Genomic DNA, 20,345 nt, shown 5'->3' with positions numbered 1-20,345 from the left:
TTGTACGTAAATTATCTACAAAAATATGTAACTGTCAAAGATTCTGAGATTTAAATAGAAGAATTAAATATTAGACTGATTTATGTGAAGGCATATAAGTATATGCATGATTTTATTATACAAAAGGTACTTTAAAATAATAATCATCATAATTCTATAGGTATCTTTAACACGCTTAAAAATAATGACTTCCAGACACTTAAGTAGTTAATTTGTAACATTATTAAAATAATCCTATTCTTAATATTATTAAATTAATAATTTTGTTATAAACTGCTCCATATTTTAAACTTAAAAGTTTAACCATTATAATCGGCTCATTTATTTCTTGACAATAACAGACAGCACACAGATTGGGGTGAGTTAAAAAATAGAAATTTATACAAAGATAAAATAAATATGAATTGGCCAACATCTGTAGGTACCTACTGTTGTAAATACCCTATGCTTATAAAGATTATCTGAATAAACATTTTAACTTACTATTTGAATAAAGTACTATTTCTTTAAGGCGATTTCGATTAACTTTAAACTTGTGCGACTGCTGTTGAAATATTAATTTTTTCACTCTTTTTTTGTTGTACTTCGTCTTATATGGTATGTGTCAAACATCAACAATAAAAAAACACCAAGGGATACGCCGACACGTTTGCTCACAAATATCCATCACTGTTTAAAGTTACTTGACTCGTTTCACGTGGCTCTTTATGGGAGATAAGTTTTCAACAAACTTTTTTTTGTTGCTATATCCAATTATTCAAGCGGAAAAATATATTAGTTTACTGATGGTTTTTCGTTATCCTTAAAAGTAATAGATCATATTATACGTCATACACTCATACGTGCAAGATACAACAAATATTGTTTTCGTAAACTTTTTTTCAATACTCTAAATCAAATTATTTAAAATAAAACAATCAACTTAGATATACTTAGAGCATACTCGTATTTTCAAGGTTAGAAAAGTCTACCAGACTTATCTCTTTTTTTCAGCCAAACTATACTGCCCGGGCCGTTTTATAATATTATTGTATTTTATTCATTTTCCCGCAGTGGGATTATATCTGAATGACCACTTGACACCTGATACACTCTGCCACACAGACCAGGCCATGAGTGAGTGAACGATGGCTTAGCTATGATGGAAAACGTTACCCTAACTGAGTTTGAAGTATGTGACGATTGACGATAAGCAAATACATAGTAAATTATGTATTTAAATATTGAATGCAATATTGAATTTAATGATGAAGTGATCGGGTTGTTTCGTTATATTACAGCGTAAAACCCGTTGAGCATCTGCTGTCCGTGTGCGGAGTAAAGTCATATATTTTAAATAAATTTAAATTAGTAAAATTTATACCAAAAAAAAAAAAAAGAAATATTCTAAGTTCTTAGCTGTTTCTGAGTGAAAGCTTTGCAACACACTGTACACGACTTTTTCGATCCGTGGTGCGACTAATAAGTGATAACTAGACATCCAAATTCATATAATAATAATTTTGACAAATAATAATGTATACAGATGCGATTTATACAGCTGATATTATTATATTTTGTTCTAAGTTAAATGAAAAAATGTTAAAAGCATTTTTCAGTTAGCGTTAGCCGTCGTTCGATTTTATGTTATTTCATTCCGGTAAAATACAAACAGAGTAATGGACATGGTCAGACAACTTCACAGTCCGGAGCATTATACCGGTCAACACCCCCGTAATTATTTGAAATGTATATATATTATTTTATGTTTATTGTATACTTCAGAATGACAGTACTCGGAAATTGAATCTGTAATCGTTTTTATATTTAATATACGGTTTTTCGTTTTTCATTTTTCGGGAAATATTTTTGAGTGGAGTATTAAGTATATTAAATTATATGTAGGTATACGAGTGTAATGTACTCAGTGCATATGGTTTCAGTTAATCAATTTATAATGTAATATATTAACATGCATATAATAAAATATTGATCAAACCTAAGCATAACAAATACTATTATAAAATAATAAATATTAGCATTAATTATGTCATAGTGTTATAATATTATTACGCATGAAAAATGTTGATGACAATTCAACACGGTTAGTACATCATATTTCTATGACTTTTTGTTATAGAATAAACGTGTAACAATTTATAATTTATAACAATATTATACAGCCACTGCAGCCACTGGGAAAAATCTGTATTTATTTTTTCATCTACATAGAACCTATAATAATTCAGTGGACTGTTACTCCTGATGAATTTTAATTTGGTTAGTACCGTATTTTGTACGTTCGATATCATTATGAAAATGTTATTTTCTCTATTTGAAGTAGAAAATCTAAAAATGACAATGTAATGAAAAACCCAATGATAGGATTTAAATTTTCCAAACCGTCCAGACGATAGCAATTTGTCTGGCTTCAATAGTTCATTGTGTGCACCAGATGAACTATTTGATTACAATAATAAAATAAAATCATTGACAACATTACAGTACGAATGTGTAATAGTGAAATAATATACCTATACTATAGAAACAAAGTATATTTTTAGAGTGACTCAGACTTCAACAGTCGTCCGAGATTTGAAAAAGCAATCGCAATGTCTGATATAATATGGTATAAGATACTATATGTAAACAAAATATTATGTAGTCTGTGTATTCTAGGTAGATTCAGGGAAATTTTTTTTACTTGGAAGTTTATTTCGGGAAATAATAGGAATAAAAAACTTCCGATGTATGCATTCAAAAAAAATGATATATTCTGCTACAGGTCGCAAACAGTATAGGTACTTAGTGTAATGCCATCCATTATAGATGGGTAATATGAAAAAAAAAACGATATTAATGGTTAGTTTTGGTGTACTTTATATACCTATTCACATTATTTATACACACATCGCTAACGAAACGGATTTAAATAGCACTCTTGAGTCCGCGATACTACGTCTTAAACAAGTCATGGCTGGTACCTATCGCAGGTATTTGTCTTGCCGAGATTTAACGGGAAACTTACTTGCGTACATTTTTGTCGAGCGGGGGTGAGGGGTAACCTGGGGTTTTCGTGGTTAACCGCACGCGCAAAGAGATTTGCAAAGTCCTAACAAACAAAAAAGGTTTAACCCGGGCGGAAACGAAGTTCACTCGTGGCTGTGTGATGCCGTGCCGAGGGGGGGGGGGGGGCGCAGAGCTGTCGAGGGTGAAAAATAAAAAATAAATTCACCACCTAAGTTATCTTCTATATTTTCTCTCGTCACGAGAACCATCAGGGCATTGCGTCGTGTACGATAACAACCACCTGTCGTTTGGTATGTGTAGGCCATACAGATGGGACTTGTGTACGGACGCGAGCAGGACGGCACCATCATACCAGAGCTGTCCACGTGTGGGCTGGCCAACAAGCTGCCGTACGCGTTCGAACTGTCTTCGGTACTGTTCTTCCTGGCTCCGTGGACGCTCATCGTCGTCCTGTACATACTCATCGGCCTTAAACTGTACAAATCCAAGCGCGACTCGTCCAGGACAACGTGCTCGGCTCACTGCCGGCACACCGCGTGCCTGAGCTCCACCAACACCAGGGCCACCGGGCGTGTAGTCAAAATGCTTGGTGAGTATTCCACAAATATATATCGCTATAATAATATTATCTATTTATTTGTGCCACATTTTCAAAAATAGAACGTTTTTACGGTCGAGGAAAAATCATTTCGTGGGTGATGCATAATGTTTGCATATTATCATTTAAAAATTATGAAAATTGCACCTGACTTAGTATTATAATATTATGTAGGTTTAATTTCATTTAAAATTAGTTTATTTTAATTTAAATAAGGACTCATTTGAAGAAATATGTTTGCGTCACCTTCAATGTCTTAAAATATGTAATTATCTATTTGAAAATATAGTATGGTTCGGAACTCGAAAATCTGAGTTTGAATTGATGAATAATTACATTTTAAAATTAGGTTGACCATACTTAGGCATATACATAAATATTTGTTAACGCGTATAGTCAAATAATCAGTTATTCCAAACACTGTGATAAATTGCACGCACTGCGGGGTACACCAAATGTGTTTCTGGCAAGTCTTAACGAACAATGTCGGTATTTATTTTATGTTTTCGTATTCAAGGAAAACAAAAATTCAATTATATTTTTTTTAGTTTGGCTGAAATCCGAAATTTGGATTGATTCTCGTTTGATAAACAGTGTATTGACGAAAAATGGATGTCTTGGGACAATTTGAGATGAAAATATAGAGCGATAAGTAAAGCCACTAATCGGATGTGTGAGTCGGAAATAACAGTTTAAACCTCTTTTTTTTAAATTTTAACCAACCTAATACGTCCTTTTATTAAAAATAAGTACAGTTATAAAGTATAGTTTATAAAGAAAACGTTTTCAATATTAGTTAGGTACACGTCTATCCGAGAATTTTAAACTGCTATAAAGTACAAATGTTCGTCGACATTTATTGGGAGTTAAGTTAAAAAAGCACAAAATATACATTATGTCGACAAAACACATTTAATGAGTATTTTGAACTCTACATTTTTTTTTGTTCTTTTTTTTAATTTTAAAACGTTAGACATGACGTTGTCAACACATAATGCTATCGAAAGACGTGAAATAAAATAAAACCATTATTGCCAATTCATGTGATGCCAAATCTTGATTCACTTCATTTAAGTTCCAAAATTAAATAGCTACAAGAATACCAAATGTTTTCAGATATATTTTTTATTTTTATATTACTATAATAAACGAGTATGAAACCCTTCAGAACATTTAAAAAATAATTACTTAAATACAGGAATGATTACAATAATACTGGTAATAGATAAGTAAATTAGATTGAATATTCTTAAAATGTATGGTAAGTATAGTAAAATGAATTATTAAGCTAGATTAATATTAACAAATTAACTGATATAAGGTACAACTAAAAATCGATAGAGCACTCATTGGCCATTAATATTATACTCCAAATAGGTTCATTTTTCATATAATTTGGTCGAACATTTACGGACATTAAAAAAAACAGTAAATATATTATAATATAAGTGATATATTTTTTCTTAAAATTCTACAGGTACTTAATTTATAATACCATAAAAATAGAAACAGTAAATTATGTTTTGTTCCATAAGTATTATTTATATATACATTATTAGATCAAATTGATATATCATACATGCCATTATTGAGGGTCATAAACTAAAAAAATTGTACAGAGATTCGAAGTTTGTATAGATAAAATATGTAAGAATTTATTTTCTGAGCATAAAATTTTTTTTATTTCTTTCAATATGATTTGTACCTTTGAGCATCTAGACTTGATATTTTATCACGAAGATACTCGTACAATATGAATAACTATGTATTCAATTAATGTCAAATGTTTATTTGTTATACCTGTCCTACTGTCACTATGATATATTAATAATATTAATAATTTTTTTATTAATAACTTTAAAAAAAATATATAATGACTGAGATTTGCTTAAAATTGTTTTATAAATTCTGAATTTCCCTAAATTATACTTGAAATATCTGCCACTAGTCACCAGTTGCTAACCTATTTCAAGATGAGCGAAGGGAAATGACAACCCAATAAGTACTTATAGGCTGTATTCATCTGATTTTTTTTCAATAGTAATATACTAATATACGAGTGTATTAGTAAAAAATTGTACGAATTTTAATGATATTAATCGTTGTACTTAAAAATGATAAACATTTTTTGTCTTATAACAAATATAAAACTAAACAATTAGTTTGTACTCGTACTTCACAGAAATAATAATTACTATTACCTTCATTTCATTGCTGAAAACAATTGGGCAAGAGCATAATTAATATTAATTATACACTATGTATTGTATTATATAATGTATGTTTATTAAATTAAAAAGTATATGAATAATGAAAACGTTTTTACAAACAGATAATATTTAAAACTGTATTTTATACTAAGAACGAAAATTAAGTAACAACTATAAGATAATACCAAATGATATACGTTAGTGAACGAACAACTAAATCCTAGTTGCATCCAAGATATGTCAAAATGATTCTGATCTGTAGTCCGATATAATTTCATATCTTGTTTAATTAATTTAAAATACATATCCATATAATATCGTAATATCAACTTGTACAAATAAAATAGTTATAAGAATACAAATGTAATTAATTGTAAACTGAAACGTTGTTAGAAAATTTCTAAATATATACTGTAAAATATAATATTATATTATAAATCTCAATAAACACAACATTAAAATATATTGATAACATATCATCGAACATATGTTTTATAATGTCGTATTGATTTGCCTGTACGGTCAACGTGATAGTTGTCGTTGACAGTCGGATCGTTTCGTTTAACTGTTTAACTGTTTAACTTGTTGTATACTGTGTAGATATTATAAATAGTATATTCGTATGTAAGATTAATAAGCCGATGTGTTTTTTACTAGAACGAGTCATTTCTGTATTATTTTATTCGGTTATGGAATGAGAGAAGCCAATCTAATACTGAAATCCGCCAAGAGTTTTTTTGGAGTTGTCACAATCGATTTTTCGGGAGTATATCGTTAAAACCAGGGAAATCAGGCCACGACGAGCAAAAAACTCGAGAAATTTATGAGAATCTGACTCCAACTGATATAAAAACATTCTGTAAGAAGATTTCCGGGGCTAACGGGGAAAATCCGGATGTTATGTGGAACGGTATTCGGAGGTTGCCGAACGAGTTTCGTGTTTAACACATAATGACTAGGTAACTTAATTTGGAGTGCTGGACAAGGAAATGATTTCAATCGATCTTGAAGGTGCTTTACTTGTAGTGTGGTATAAATTATGTTCTGTCAAAATTCAACCGGATTAAGAACGATATTGCTGCGATCTCTGTCTTAAGATGATCCACTGACCACTTCGCAACGTATATTATGCAAGTAGAAAGACGAAGGATGTCAAATCCATATATCACTGAAGCAAATTAAAACTGGTGTGTGTGTGTGTGTGATGTGGGATTAATATAAACTCTGACAGTTCCTTCTTAGAATACAATGTATTGTAATTACAAATTGTCAGGTATTGATTCATCTTAGCTTGTACAAAAACAACTAGGTGGCACACTAGCATGACATGATACAAGATATGAGTGAGGTGAAATATTACCTTGTTACTCGAATGGCAGATGTGGAAGTATTGTTGAGAGCTCCGGTGAAGATAAATGATCCTGTTCTTATACTAAGTTCTAGCAGAGAAGCTTTTGTTAGGTATGTCTTATGTTGTCCGAAACTGAGTGTTTTCTATGGGTCAAAAGCAAGGCTGAGCAAGTTAACTAATTATTTTAACTAGTTAAGTTAAGTTTAAAGTTAAAAGTTAAGAGTTACTTTTCTTATTCATTTAACTGGTTAAAAGTCTAAAATTAAGTTGAAAAAAAGTAATTTAACTTAATTAAAAATAAAATACTTTTTACAAGTACAATTGATCATCATACTTTTTTCTTAAAGCACAACAAATAAATAACGTAACTTTAAAATAAATTAAATCGTTAAGTTAGAAATTACTTTTAAAAAGAAGAAAATCGTTCAGTTAGAAGTTACTTATGAAAATAAAGATAACTCTTTAAGTAACTTAGTTAAAAGTAACTTAACTTTTTCTAACCTAACTCGTTATTGCCTAGCCTTGGTCAAAAGTCTCATGTCAAAATTAACAAAATAAAAGTGGTGGTCGAGCAGTCTATTTCCGAGGAAGAAGAAGTATTTGTTATAGAAGACTGTTTGCACTACTGTAAATATAAGATAAATTGTTGTTTGTGATGTTGAAGAGCATGCATAGATATTTTGTTGTCTCTACACAATATCTAAGAATCTTATTTTTGAGCTGGTTCCGGGTAATGCTTGATAACGCTGATTCTCTCCTTATCAAAAACTCGTGGTTGTTAACGCGAAGAGATAAGATGAATTGATTATAGATCGACTCTGAATTGGTTAATCTTGTCACCAGGCTCAAGTCGCAGATCGAAAGGTCGACATTGCAGATCGAGGTTGAATCCCTGCGGAAGATGACCTAACCTGGGAAGGTATCCAAATAAGTTGACATACCGGTTGCATAACTACGTCAACGATACTTCCGGAGTATAGAATTGTGTCCGACCTGAGTAAATCGATTATCTCAATCTTGAGGAACGAAATACTAATCCAGGAAGAGGACAAGCTGGGAGAAATGATGTCCCAAATGTTCAAATATTTGTCCATTTGAGAATGTGCTACAGTTTGTGAGAATGCACTTGACCGGCCTGGATAGAGATGGGTTTCCAGAAAAATGGCTTTATATGCTGTCTGATTGACTCAGTGAAGAGGATCTTCAAGTTGCTGAGTGATCTTTTAAATTTAATGAATCAGAAAGTGAACCGAAGTACATCGTGCCGATGACGGGAATAGGAACACCAGCTCGGCAACTGTCTAAAGAGAAGACAGAAGAGAAAGCGAATCCCGAAAGGTGGAAACAGTTCGAGAAAATTGCTGCAGTGTCCAGTGGGCCGAGATATAATACCTCCCCTATCTAGTGTTTGAGTGTGTAAAAAACCGGGCACTTGTCCCATGACTGCCTAGAACGCCAGTCCAAAAAGATTTTTAATTTATTTGTATATTGTTTAATTTTTTAATTTAATTTTTATTGTATTTATTGGATATGAAACGCTATTGAAAATTGTGCAAATAATTAAACAGTAATTTTAATAATACTCGTAATAGATAAGTAAATTAGACTAAACATTCTTAAAAAATATGAGAAGTATGGTAAAATTAATCATTAAACTAGATTAATATTAACAAATTATATTTATAAGGTATAATTAAAGATCGATAGAAGGATCCTTATTGGCCATTAATATTAAACGCCGAATAGGTTTATTTTTCACATAATTGGTCGAACATAATATAAGGACATAAAAAATACAGAATTTACGAGGAAGGAACTTGAAATTAACTAAGGATAATAATTTACAAATCAACAGTTAAGTCAAACTATTGGAAGATAAACAGTTTTATATTGTAAATATAAATAAAAATAAATATAAATATAAATTTATATTATATTATATCTATATATTATTATTTATATATATATACTTATATTGTTACCAATTGAATTAAAAATTAAAATTATAAACGAAAAATTTTAAAATAAACCAAAAATATTTATTATGCAACCAAGTTAGGATGTTTTTTGAGTAACTATAGACTTGAACAGTAAACCTTTTGATGAATTGTTTATTTCGTTAAACTGTTCGGGTACCGTGATATATTTAGGTACCTTAATTACACGTATTTCCTAAGTTTTTTTTTTACAAACTAGTGAACTAACTAATAAGTAAACTTACGAAGTATTAACAACATATAACATGGCATAGAAGTACCTACATTATTATATAAAGAAATTCAAAACATATAAATGAATATTCTGTTTAAAGAACAAAAATGATTTAAGATAAATAAATTTGTCATAAAAGTTCTGTTTCAAGACAAATGTATATTTTAGTATATTACTTTTCGCCATAATGTTGACTATTTCTAAAACTAGATTTACTTATGGCTTACCGGTAAACTAGACGTTAGATACTTTTCTAATTTAATCTTTGTTAGAAGAAAACACACACGTCATATGTGATATCTTTACCTATAAATATACGTACGACGTATGTAATACATCCACCGGATGTAAGTGAATTTAATCTTGTATAATATGATAGTTGCATTTCTATATTGCTATAGAATACTGAACAACTCAATCAAAGTTTAAAACATTTTGGGGTTTATTTTTAGAGTCCAGATATTTCTTTTATTATTCAAAATCTATTAAATTAACATTTAGATATATAACTTTCAGAAGTGTCAAATAGTTAACATTTTAAAATAACATGTTTTAATTTAAATACTTAAAAGTTCAGTTTTTTTGGATGTTATCAAATGCTTAAATGTTATCAAAATCAAACAAAACTATAAGATATTTTAGTTGTTATGTCTCCAAGACCGTGAATGCATTTCTTTATTACTGTGTTACATTTAACAATTACAATTACTTTATTACTGTGTTACAACTAACAATTACCATTAATTTATTACTGTGTTGCATTTAATTAAATATTATATTTAATAAAATATTATAATAACATCATGTGCTCTTACATAACATCAAGTCTAACCTAATTATTTGTTGTGGTTAACCAATTATGTATAACCTCATATATAACAGACCCTTTGTACCAAAATTAAACAATATATAAAAAATAATAAGAAAGACAATGTCAATAACATACTAATGTTATTGTTTGAATATGTTATATTTCAAAAAAATTAAACATTTTAAATCCAATCGGTTATCGGATTTGGCTAGGTACCCTAACACTAAATAGTGCTTTAATAGTACTGGCTGGCTCCAATATCTCTTTTTCTACAGCTACCTCTTCCTTAACCAGGTCTTGAAAAATGTATTTTGCTATAAAAACATACGATGTACCTAACTATTATTTAACTACCTGCTATATGTATTTAAAGTTTTAAACCATCACGAAGAGTTTGATGATGCAACATTTTCGAAATAAAAAGACGCTAAATCTATTACCATAAAACTTAAACTTTCACAAGAAAACGATAAAGCAAATTCAGCCGCGCCTGAAAAAAAAACTATACAAGGTTAGGTTAGGTCAATAAAATCTAGGCAACATTAATTATTTGATTTTATAAGACATAATTATAGTTTCATATATATCTTAACACATAACACTTGCAAAACCTGACTTATTTTAATTTATTTAATGGCATATATGATTTTATCAATTTATTAGCTGGTCCAATTATTTAATTTTATGGAACAAGCTATTAATATAAATCTATAGTTATATAGGTTCAACAATAAACATGGACATTTTAATTATAGTACATCGTAAAGTTCAATACCAAATGTAAAAACAATTATACAATTTAATTAGAGTTTTTAAAATTATATAATATAGTCAGTCTTTAAAAATCTAGTACTTAACCAGAAAAAAAAATATATGTAATCAAATGATATAATATTATGTAATTCATATTTTACACCGTCTGCCTACTGTGTCTTGTTAATGTTCATTTATTGTTCTTTTGAATAAAACAAAATTTTTGTTCACAAGTGCCCACTCCCTTTTTCATCTATTCGTTATTAGACGAACTTATCTGGACCAACCCGATATCTTGTATGGATATCTGGATTGAACCAGAGACAAAATGATAGGCATAACCATTCGCTTTTTCTTGTTGCGTCCCAGCTCACTGCCTAAAATATGCTGAATAATGAATTACAAACGGATAAAAAGTCCAATGCCTATTGAATTGCCTCACACTTAGATAGGCCTAGAAATCGAATGACGTTTGAATCTATTGCTCTAAATATCTGTGAATGTTATCAAAACTCCTTTACAGTCTTCATGACTGTTATTACATAAAACAACCTAGAGGAAAATATTGTGTAAATAGTAAATACATTTGTTCTATTATTTTTAACCCTGGTTTAAATTATGATTATGCACTGATCCATGAAGAATTAACGTATATCATTCAGAGGCATTTAATTGAAATAAATACAGCACAGTTGAAAAACTAGAAAACTTTGCCTGACGAATGATGAACTTTATAATAAATTCAAACTATTATTATATACACCTAAATATTCTGTTGAATAGGATGTTATGAGACCAAGCTCGTTAATTATGATAGAAAATAAATGTACAAAGATTATGGTGCTTTATTATAGTTATAATTACTTCATTGGAATAGGAGATGACAATAAAGAACTGACAGAGTGTTTGGTGGCTCACATGCCCTATAGATATGCTTAGTGCCGCAAAGAAGTTAAGTTATCTCTACTCTTAATTGTGAGATGTTTAGTACTATAATAATAGGAGCGTAATATCAATATTTTCGTCTAGTGGTTGTGACTGGTTTATGTGATTTTATATTTTCGCTGGCTGTGCTATTTTTAAATATTCACTGTTTTTTACAATTCGATATTATTCCTTAGTGTCCGCTTTTTAACATGTGGTATGATATATTTTAATGAATAAGTGGTGTCTAGTCGCTGAAATTTGTCTTCATCACTAATTAAAATCAGTGTAGGAATGTATATTTAAAAAAAAAAATTGTTGGACATATTGGTTTTTAGCTATTCTATAATTTGTATTTTAGTATAAACATTATTGATATATATATAAATAGGTACTAAAACTGCTTTCTCGCCATATAATAAAATATAGGTAGATTCCTACGTACTAATATACTATTGATTATATTGATATTTTAAAATCAGACTCACTTAAGATTAGTTAGACATTTCATAATTTTAATGATAATAATATGTGATTAATATACTTTTAAATTAATATTAGAAATAAATAAATAAATAAACATCTTGGGTACAACTGGTACAAATATTTACTAATTGCTGAATTACAAAATATTTAACATTAACAAATCATTAAAAACATGTATTTCCACCAAGAAGTGTAATAGTTTGAAAATTGATGAATATGAAGAATTTTGCACAATACAAAACATTCGTGGGATTTTCCACATTTTATGTTTTATGTACTCATGTAAAAAAAATAAAAATAAATTTTTATTTCATTCAAAACTTAAGACAGAAGTAATAAAATTATATTTATGTTCACATTAATATGTGGAACTTTGAAGTATTTTTTTTTTAAATCCACGTTTTAGGTGGTTATAAGTTATAACACATAAGAGCTTACTGAAAAACAGTCAGTTTAATATTTTGGGTGAAAGAATACTTAACATTATTTGATATTCGATTATAGAGAAAGAAAATATTACAATAAATTTGTCATCGGTTTTAATATTTAATATATTCGCCTGTAATCATTATTTTTATTTAAAATTTACTTTAAAACTATAGGACACATCATGTGAATAATAAACTATTATTAATCACTTTTGTTATTAAATATAACTAAAAGTAAATATTATTTCATTGTTGGAGAATCAAAAACTTAGCATTTTATACAATTTAGATTATATTATGACAATTATGTATTGTATCAATTCAGTGTTCTGTTGAAATGTTCAACTAATTCGTAAAATCGATAGGAAAACTGCACTAACCATAACCGTCACAATAATGTAACTCATGAAAATGTATAGAAAAATTCTATCAAATAACCAATGCATTATTACAGATTCCAGATTGTCTCACTCGTAAATATATTATAGTTATAAAAGGTGGGTCGAAGAAAATAAGTAACCACGCGCATTCAGCCGTCTAGCACACTAGTAGCAGTTGCCAGGAGGGTGAGATAAGCTTTTTTTTATTTTCAGCGTTATGGGTAGATAACAGTTCTTTATATATTTAAGTAAGCTCCGCCATTATGAGCATTTAATTATATTTTTTAAATGATTGCGAAAATGTATCCACAAAATAGTCAAATTTCCTAGCTTTATAATATCGAATTAAGACTCGTATTATAATGTAAAATAAAAGTGTCAGAGTAAAATAAATGATAATTAAAGTTGTTTACCTATGTATAAAACAACTGTAGGCAACTGGAGAAGGATTGGATCTTCAAGATACGTATCTTACAAAATTAATCAACGATTGTTTTTTGGACTTTATTTATTTAGTATTTTAATCTTCCGGGCTCCAATAGAAATTACTTACTGACAACTTGTATAAGCTTAGATGCAGATACTGCACCGATGAATGAACACACAAAACATAAATAATAATTATGGAATCTTCCAATAATTGTTTAATGTTCATTTTTGTTAATTCTGGTTATTTGTAATGTTTTTGTAATCATTGAATAAATCTGTGCAACAATATTGAAAATATTTGAAATTAAAAACGAATTAACGTTAAGCTAAGATTTTGAAAACAAGTTTCAACCATATAAACATAGTAAGCTCACAAAGTTTTTTTTGTGAAGGTTAGAGTCTTATAGGTCACACCAAACTTAAGCAACAATCAATCTAAATTGAAAATCCACTGTTCCGTGTTCTGAATCCATAATAATACCGAAAACTTACAATAATATTATCAACTTTTAAAGGTTTACAGCATTTCAGGCTTTCAGCGATAATCTTTTTTTTGTAATCCTACTCTATAGGTACCACATTTTAAAACTTAGAATCTATGTTATTTAATGACAATATTCTTAAATTAATCAATATTTTGTAGTTGTCATATCATAAAAATAATCACTTTCTTTCTATATTTTTCAGCAACTAGACACTAGTAATCACGTATTTAGTATGTTATTATACTCTAACTAATTAATTATGATAAATATCGGTAGTATAAATTTGTATGTTCACAGTTCGTTTTTCAAAGGTAAACATTTTTGTTCATTGGTAATATTTCTCTTAGCGGACACTGATTTACCTTATCAGGAGTATTACGGATTACGCAGTATCTAACTATTTGCCGCTCACACAAAAATATTTACCGTATAAACACCAACATTTTTTTTCGTCAAATAAATATTTACTATATGGTATATTTTCATTAATGTGGTTACACTGTCTTTTTAAAACTTTGATATGCAAATTATCATTTGATGAATAATTTGTTTTTAATATTTTAATTCATACTTTTAAGCTACTCATTGTTTTTTTATATTCAATTGTTAATGATTAGTTAAGTTGTCTTTTCCAAGTAAATTAATCAATTCATAAAAATTAATTCACAAAAATATATAAATGATTTTCGATAATTAGTTTCATTCAGCTTTAGTATATCCAGAATATACTTCTTTTCAATTTAATTTAAAAACGTACGAAAAGTTTCCTTCAAATTATTTTCAAAATAAATATTCAATCATTTTGAACGAGTTGAGCTGTACGATGTGCACGACATCCCTGGTTAGAGCTAACCATAGTCCGACACAAACACTAATCCTCAAGTACCAATGTCGGAACGAGACAAATCATTGCAGCCAATTAGTTGATGTCGGGAGGGGAGTAATATCCGAATCCTTAGCCGAACTCCTAAAAAAGTTATGCATTACACAATAAAATTATGATGGCATTGTCAACATTTTAACATTTTGTTATTTTTCTTTAGCATCCCTATTCATAAAATGTTTGCTTAGTTCTCAACGAAAAAAAGTTCAAAATCGATCATTTGAATAATTAAAACAGTTTAAAGTGACTCGAGGTTGGACTCAAAAAATGAAGTGTTTTTGATGCAAACTTTTGAGTGAGGCCGCTGCATGAACTACCTTAGGTACCGAAAATAATGTGACTACCTATAAAGTATTATAGTTTCAACATTATTTACGAACTACAGTTGGAATATCAAAGCAACTTCAACGTCATTATTGAGTTTCATATTTTTGTAATTTGTATTTTTTAAATGTATTATATACTGTCAAAAAGTCACGTTTGTTAAAATGTAGAGTACCTTTAGACTACCTACACTTGAAATAAAAAAAACCTTATGAAGTCGATTGATGTAATATTTAAAAAGAAAAATAAGATTGTTGGTTTATTTATAAATTTATAAGCTTGTGCATGGTTGAACCAGGCCATACAATCAACAAGGGCGGTTGGAAATGTGTGTATAAGACGTGTAAACATGGTTACAATCGTGAAGATACAGCCCTTATATAATAGTGTTTGCATGTTTTTTGAGTGTTTTTAAAATGTCAGCACTGTTATGGCCAGGAATTTTTCTTCTAAAAGTAAGGTTTGATTGTACTTTGCAGTTGTCGTGGTGGTGGCCTTTTTCGTCTGCTGGGCGCCATTTCAAGCACAAAGGCTAGTTGCTATCTACGGAGACGTGAATCACGAGGACCACTCGAGCACTTCGATAATCGATGCAAATGTATATCAGGTGCTCAACTACGTATCGGGAATCTTGTATTACTTGTCAGCTACCATAAACCCGCTTCTGTACAACCTCATGTCGTACAAATTCCGGACAGCTTTCAAAGTGAGTAGAGGTAAACCGACGGTGTGTAATTATTTATTTAATATTTTATATTAAACAAATAATGTTCCACGCTAAACAATGTTTTACGTTACCAGACATTCCAAATATAAAATTTAAAGTTTAAACACCATATAATTTCTTACGGTCTCTACAAAAGTTTAGCATAATATAGTGAATACATAAGATATAGGAATTAGATATCGTGTTATCCGAAAGCGGTAACTGACAATAGCCTTTCAGACATTTAATGAGTGGATTAGTAGTGTTGGCTCTCGACTCTTGATGCAGTGGGTATTATTTTAATCATGTACACGTGTATAGAGTTAAGTACACAACGACGATAATATATATTTGCATAGTCCACTGTATAAATGAACATTTTGTAAATTTTAATAATATTGTATTATACATAGATAATATTATATTAAAGTTGTGTTTCAACTTTATCCAACTATCAAAAGATACTATATCTATATAGCTTTCGGGATGTTATATGCTTTCTACGATATTGATTGGAAACCTTAAAAGGAAAATTAATCGAAATTATATATAAATACTTGAATTGATAAAATAATAAATATAAGGTATATAAATATATTCATATATTTTGTTCATTATTCGAATCATGATTTTCTCTATAATATTATTAGTTAATATAAGTTTTGATTTTAACACAATTATATTTTCTAAAAATGGCAAAAGGAAAATAACTGTTTGCACCTATATTGAGTTAAGATCTTATTCAACTAACAACTAGTTGTTGCAATTCATTATACAAGTGTCAAGTTTAATAATAAATATGCAAATGAACTTTGATTACAATAAGTCTAATGGTAATGCCTTGACGGGGGAATGCAATTTCGAACTGTAAAAATAGAACTTCAAAATACGATTTAAATATACCTACCTACATTTTCACTAAAATTATATTATATTACTTGAAATATCTGTTTAAAATAAATACATCCCATGATCCTGCTAGGAGCGTGTACAGTTCATAAACTATACACATATGTATACTATTGTTTTATTTTAAAATATGAGTTGGTAAGAACTAAATAATATTATAGTAAACATGGTTTTCTTTTTGTGTTTCTTCTATTCATGACGGTTACACGGTTAAAAATGTTGAACATTTCATTTACGATACAGGGTTGGTCAAGTTTCAGTAAATAATATTCCTGGAAAGTGGATACAAGACTTATAAGTTATAAACCTAAACTGCACATAATATCTTAAAACATCTTAGAAATACAATTGGAGACTAGGGCATAATATATACGATAGTGATAGGAACAATAGGAACAAGTAATCAAACCATGAATAGATTGATTGATAGTATAATTATAAGTATAACTAGACAAATTAGTATTATCCTATCTTATTAAATTTCTTAGGATACTATTATAGAAGTGCTGTTTTTGAAATAGGATCAAGAGAGGGTATCAATAGGTAATAAACCAACAGTAGCACCGTTTGAATTTTCCTATAAAAGGATACTAGTTCATAGTGAATTTTAAGTTTTCTAAAATTTAGATTGTACTCCCCAAGATTCTACCAACATTTTTCTTGTTTTTAGTGGTCGCTGTTTTTGGGAAAGGAAATTTCTATTAGATTATTAATTTGGAAAATTTTTATTGATATTAATGAGTAATTTGAAAAGTTGGAAACACAGGAAAGGTCAGTATTTCAAAGCACAGAAAAATTAAAACATTTTCAGTAGGATATACTGAATATATAATTAACTCGGGTCTCAGACGATTTCTAAAATCATAAAATTTGATGGTCAATGAGCAATACTATTTAGTTACATGGCTGAGAAATACCAAAATCATCTTATAATCAATATTTTGTATTTATAGGTAATACCTATTATACAAATATTTAACAATTGATAATATTAAAATTAATTTAGGTTTATGACTAAATTAAAATTTAATACCCCAATATTTTGTATGATAGCCGCCGCTGGCATAAATGCAATCATTTTCTGATATAAATAATTATATTAATTGATAACATAGTAATATGTTTATTTGCCTAAATAAAATTATAAGTAAATGAATTGTTAGCAAGAACTTTTAACCTTGAAAGTTTAAACATGCAGTGAACGTGTAAGTATTAAAAACATTTAAACTTTGTATTCGTGCTCCAACAATTAATGAATTTATAATTTTATTTATTATAAACTTAAGCAACCAAACTATATTTCAGACGCACACAATCGTGTTAGTTAATTAATAATATACTTAAATACCTAATTAATAAATGTTTATTTTAAAGTGACACACGAATATTTTTCTACCCATCCACATATTGTATTTAATGTACATTTTCCTGATAATTATTTGTCAGGAAACTTGGAGGTCATGCAAAGGGGCCAGTGGAATAAGTCCCGATCACGGCATGCCCGCTTTGGACTACAAATGGCAGAGACACCACAGCCACAGCAGAAGCTTCAGTAGTAGTCATTTTGACGAGGTATAAAAAACTATTTATTAACTGTATTGTTGTTGAGAGTTAAAATGCCCAGGCAGAAAATCACGTTATGTTAATAGGTCCATCCTATCTAATATACACAGTAGTACAGTACCCACCCATATATCATATATTATTAAAAACTAGAAACAAATAACCTACTCTGCTGCAACTTATTTATTTACACTCAAATATTTAATAAACATACCTATTATACATGTAGGCATTTTTGTGAGTAGTATTACATACTATTATGATGTGATGTAGGTACTTATTATGAACTAAATAAATATTATTAAGCTTAACAATAAATATATACCTATACATATAATATATATATATATATATAGGATAGTCGGTTTATTTTCTCCATTATTCACCTAATAGTTTAATGAGGAAACGGGAAAATACGATGACCCACATTTTAAATGTAGGGTTTATTTTTATCATATATAACACTTTAATATATTATTTATTTGAATACAAACTAGTTATGTTTTACTTTATTTAAATGTTAACCCATATTTTTAATTTAATATTCCAAAGCGTCAAATGTAAATAATTTTCTAAGTACAACGAATATTAAGCAAATAATTTTGTATTTACAATTAATTTAAGTTTAGATGAGTGGAGTAATGTCCCACACATTTCACAGGGCTTACCTCTTATTTTATCTTTAGTATGCATCGATCTTGAAATTTCAATGCCAAACTATAAACTATAAGTTGAATATTGTTTTGTAATTATTATTTTTATTATCAACTTATAGTTTATAATATATATATATTTTTTTCTGTCTTTGATTTTAAAAGATTTAAGTCCACAAATGTAATAATTAAAAAATTGTTATTGGGTTCATCTCGATTCTCGTTTGAATTAATAAAATAAATAAATAAATATTAATTTATTATAGATAGTACAGAAAAGGCCCATACCATTTAGAAATAAAAAAACCATTTTTCACTCTAAAAAAAAATAACCCTAACAAAAAATTATATATAATTATGTACTTATAAATATTATATAACGGGGTTTTTGTTAAAAGCCCATAATAATTTAATAAGATAAGTTTTAAAATAACTATTCTATATATTATAAAGCAATTTTTGTTGCTTGCATCTTACCTCTCGTGATAGATATATTTCATTGTTCTAACCAGGTGACTACATTATAATATTATACGTTTGTTTAGCGATTGTTATAATTTGTTTCTGAAACTGTTCAGGTGAATTCGATGAAACGACTGATGGCGAACAAGTCCTGGCAACCTACGATCGTAGCGATCAACGAGACCAGTGACACAGGTACGTCGTCGGCCGTGGACAAGTCAAGGCGGTTTCCACGCAAAATGATCTTCAGCAAACAAGACGCAATCAAAGAAAACGGCACGGCAATGCTGGAAAACGGAATAACCGTTGGCGTGTTGACCAATAACAACAGGACAACCACGATGCTGATGACGCCGAATTAAATTTAGTGTTCCTACTTAGCGTTACCTGCCCAGGATGTCATAACCAGAAATGCTCACGAAAGATATTAAAACCTGAGATTGGTACTTGTTTGTTAGTGGAGGCCATAGTAAACCCTATTTCCATATACGACCTGGTCTCCACACTTAAATTTATATCCTCTGTTAGGTTATATTACATGTGAAGGAAATTTGCATTTCCCCCCTTTGGTTTGACGATGTGTATAAACACACTTGAATTCCTAATTAATTCCATGCGGAGGACAACAAGAGAAATACAGATAGAAAAAAATTAAAAATTAGGTTTTACAAATTAGAAACACAATGATTATAGTACATTCGTGTAGTAGCTCTAATCGAGTTCCTACAATTTTTGAATGAGGAGTTTTTCAAAATAATTAACTCAATCAT

The 20,345-nt window shown here is 29.0% G+C and overlaps 1 protein-coding gene across 2 annotated transcripts in view; it reads left to right on the top strand.

Annotated features, from left to right (window-relative positions):
• Nucleotides 1-20,339, top strand: part of LOC111031051 (pyrokinin-1 receptor-like) — a 55,263-nt gene extending 34,924 nt beyond the window's left edge. The window contains exons 5-8 of one of the 2 annotated variants that reach the window (XM_022310837.1): nt 3,310-3,598; nt 15,762-15,998; nt 18,344-18,469; nt 19,692-20,339. In XM_022310837.1, the coding sequence (XP_022166529.1) occupies nt 3,310-3,598; nt 15,762-15,998; nt 18,344-18,453 (636 nt within the window). In that variant the 3' untranslated portion in view covers nt 18,454-18,469; nt 19,692-20,339. The remainder of the gene's footprint in view (nt 1-3,309; nt 3,599-15,761; nt 15,999-18,343; nt 18,470-19,691) is intronic. The other variant, XM_022310836.1, reaches the window with a different exon arrangement.
• The last annotated feature ends 6 nt before the right edge of the window (nt 20,340-20,345 follow it).

Source organism: Myzus persicae, unplaced genomic scaffold (genome assembly GCF_001856785.1).
Source record: "Myzus persicae strain clone G006 unplaced genomic scaffold, MPER_G0061.0, whole genome shotgun sequence".
In the NCBI taxonomy this organism is placed as follows: Eukaryota; Metazoa; Arthropoda; class Insecta; order Hemiptera; family Aphididae; genus Myzus; species Myzus persicae.
Note: the sequence above shows the minus strand (reverse complement) of the source record. Positions and strands in the feature narration are given on the sequence as shown.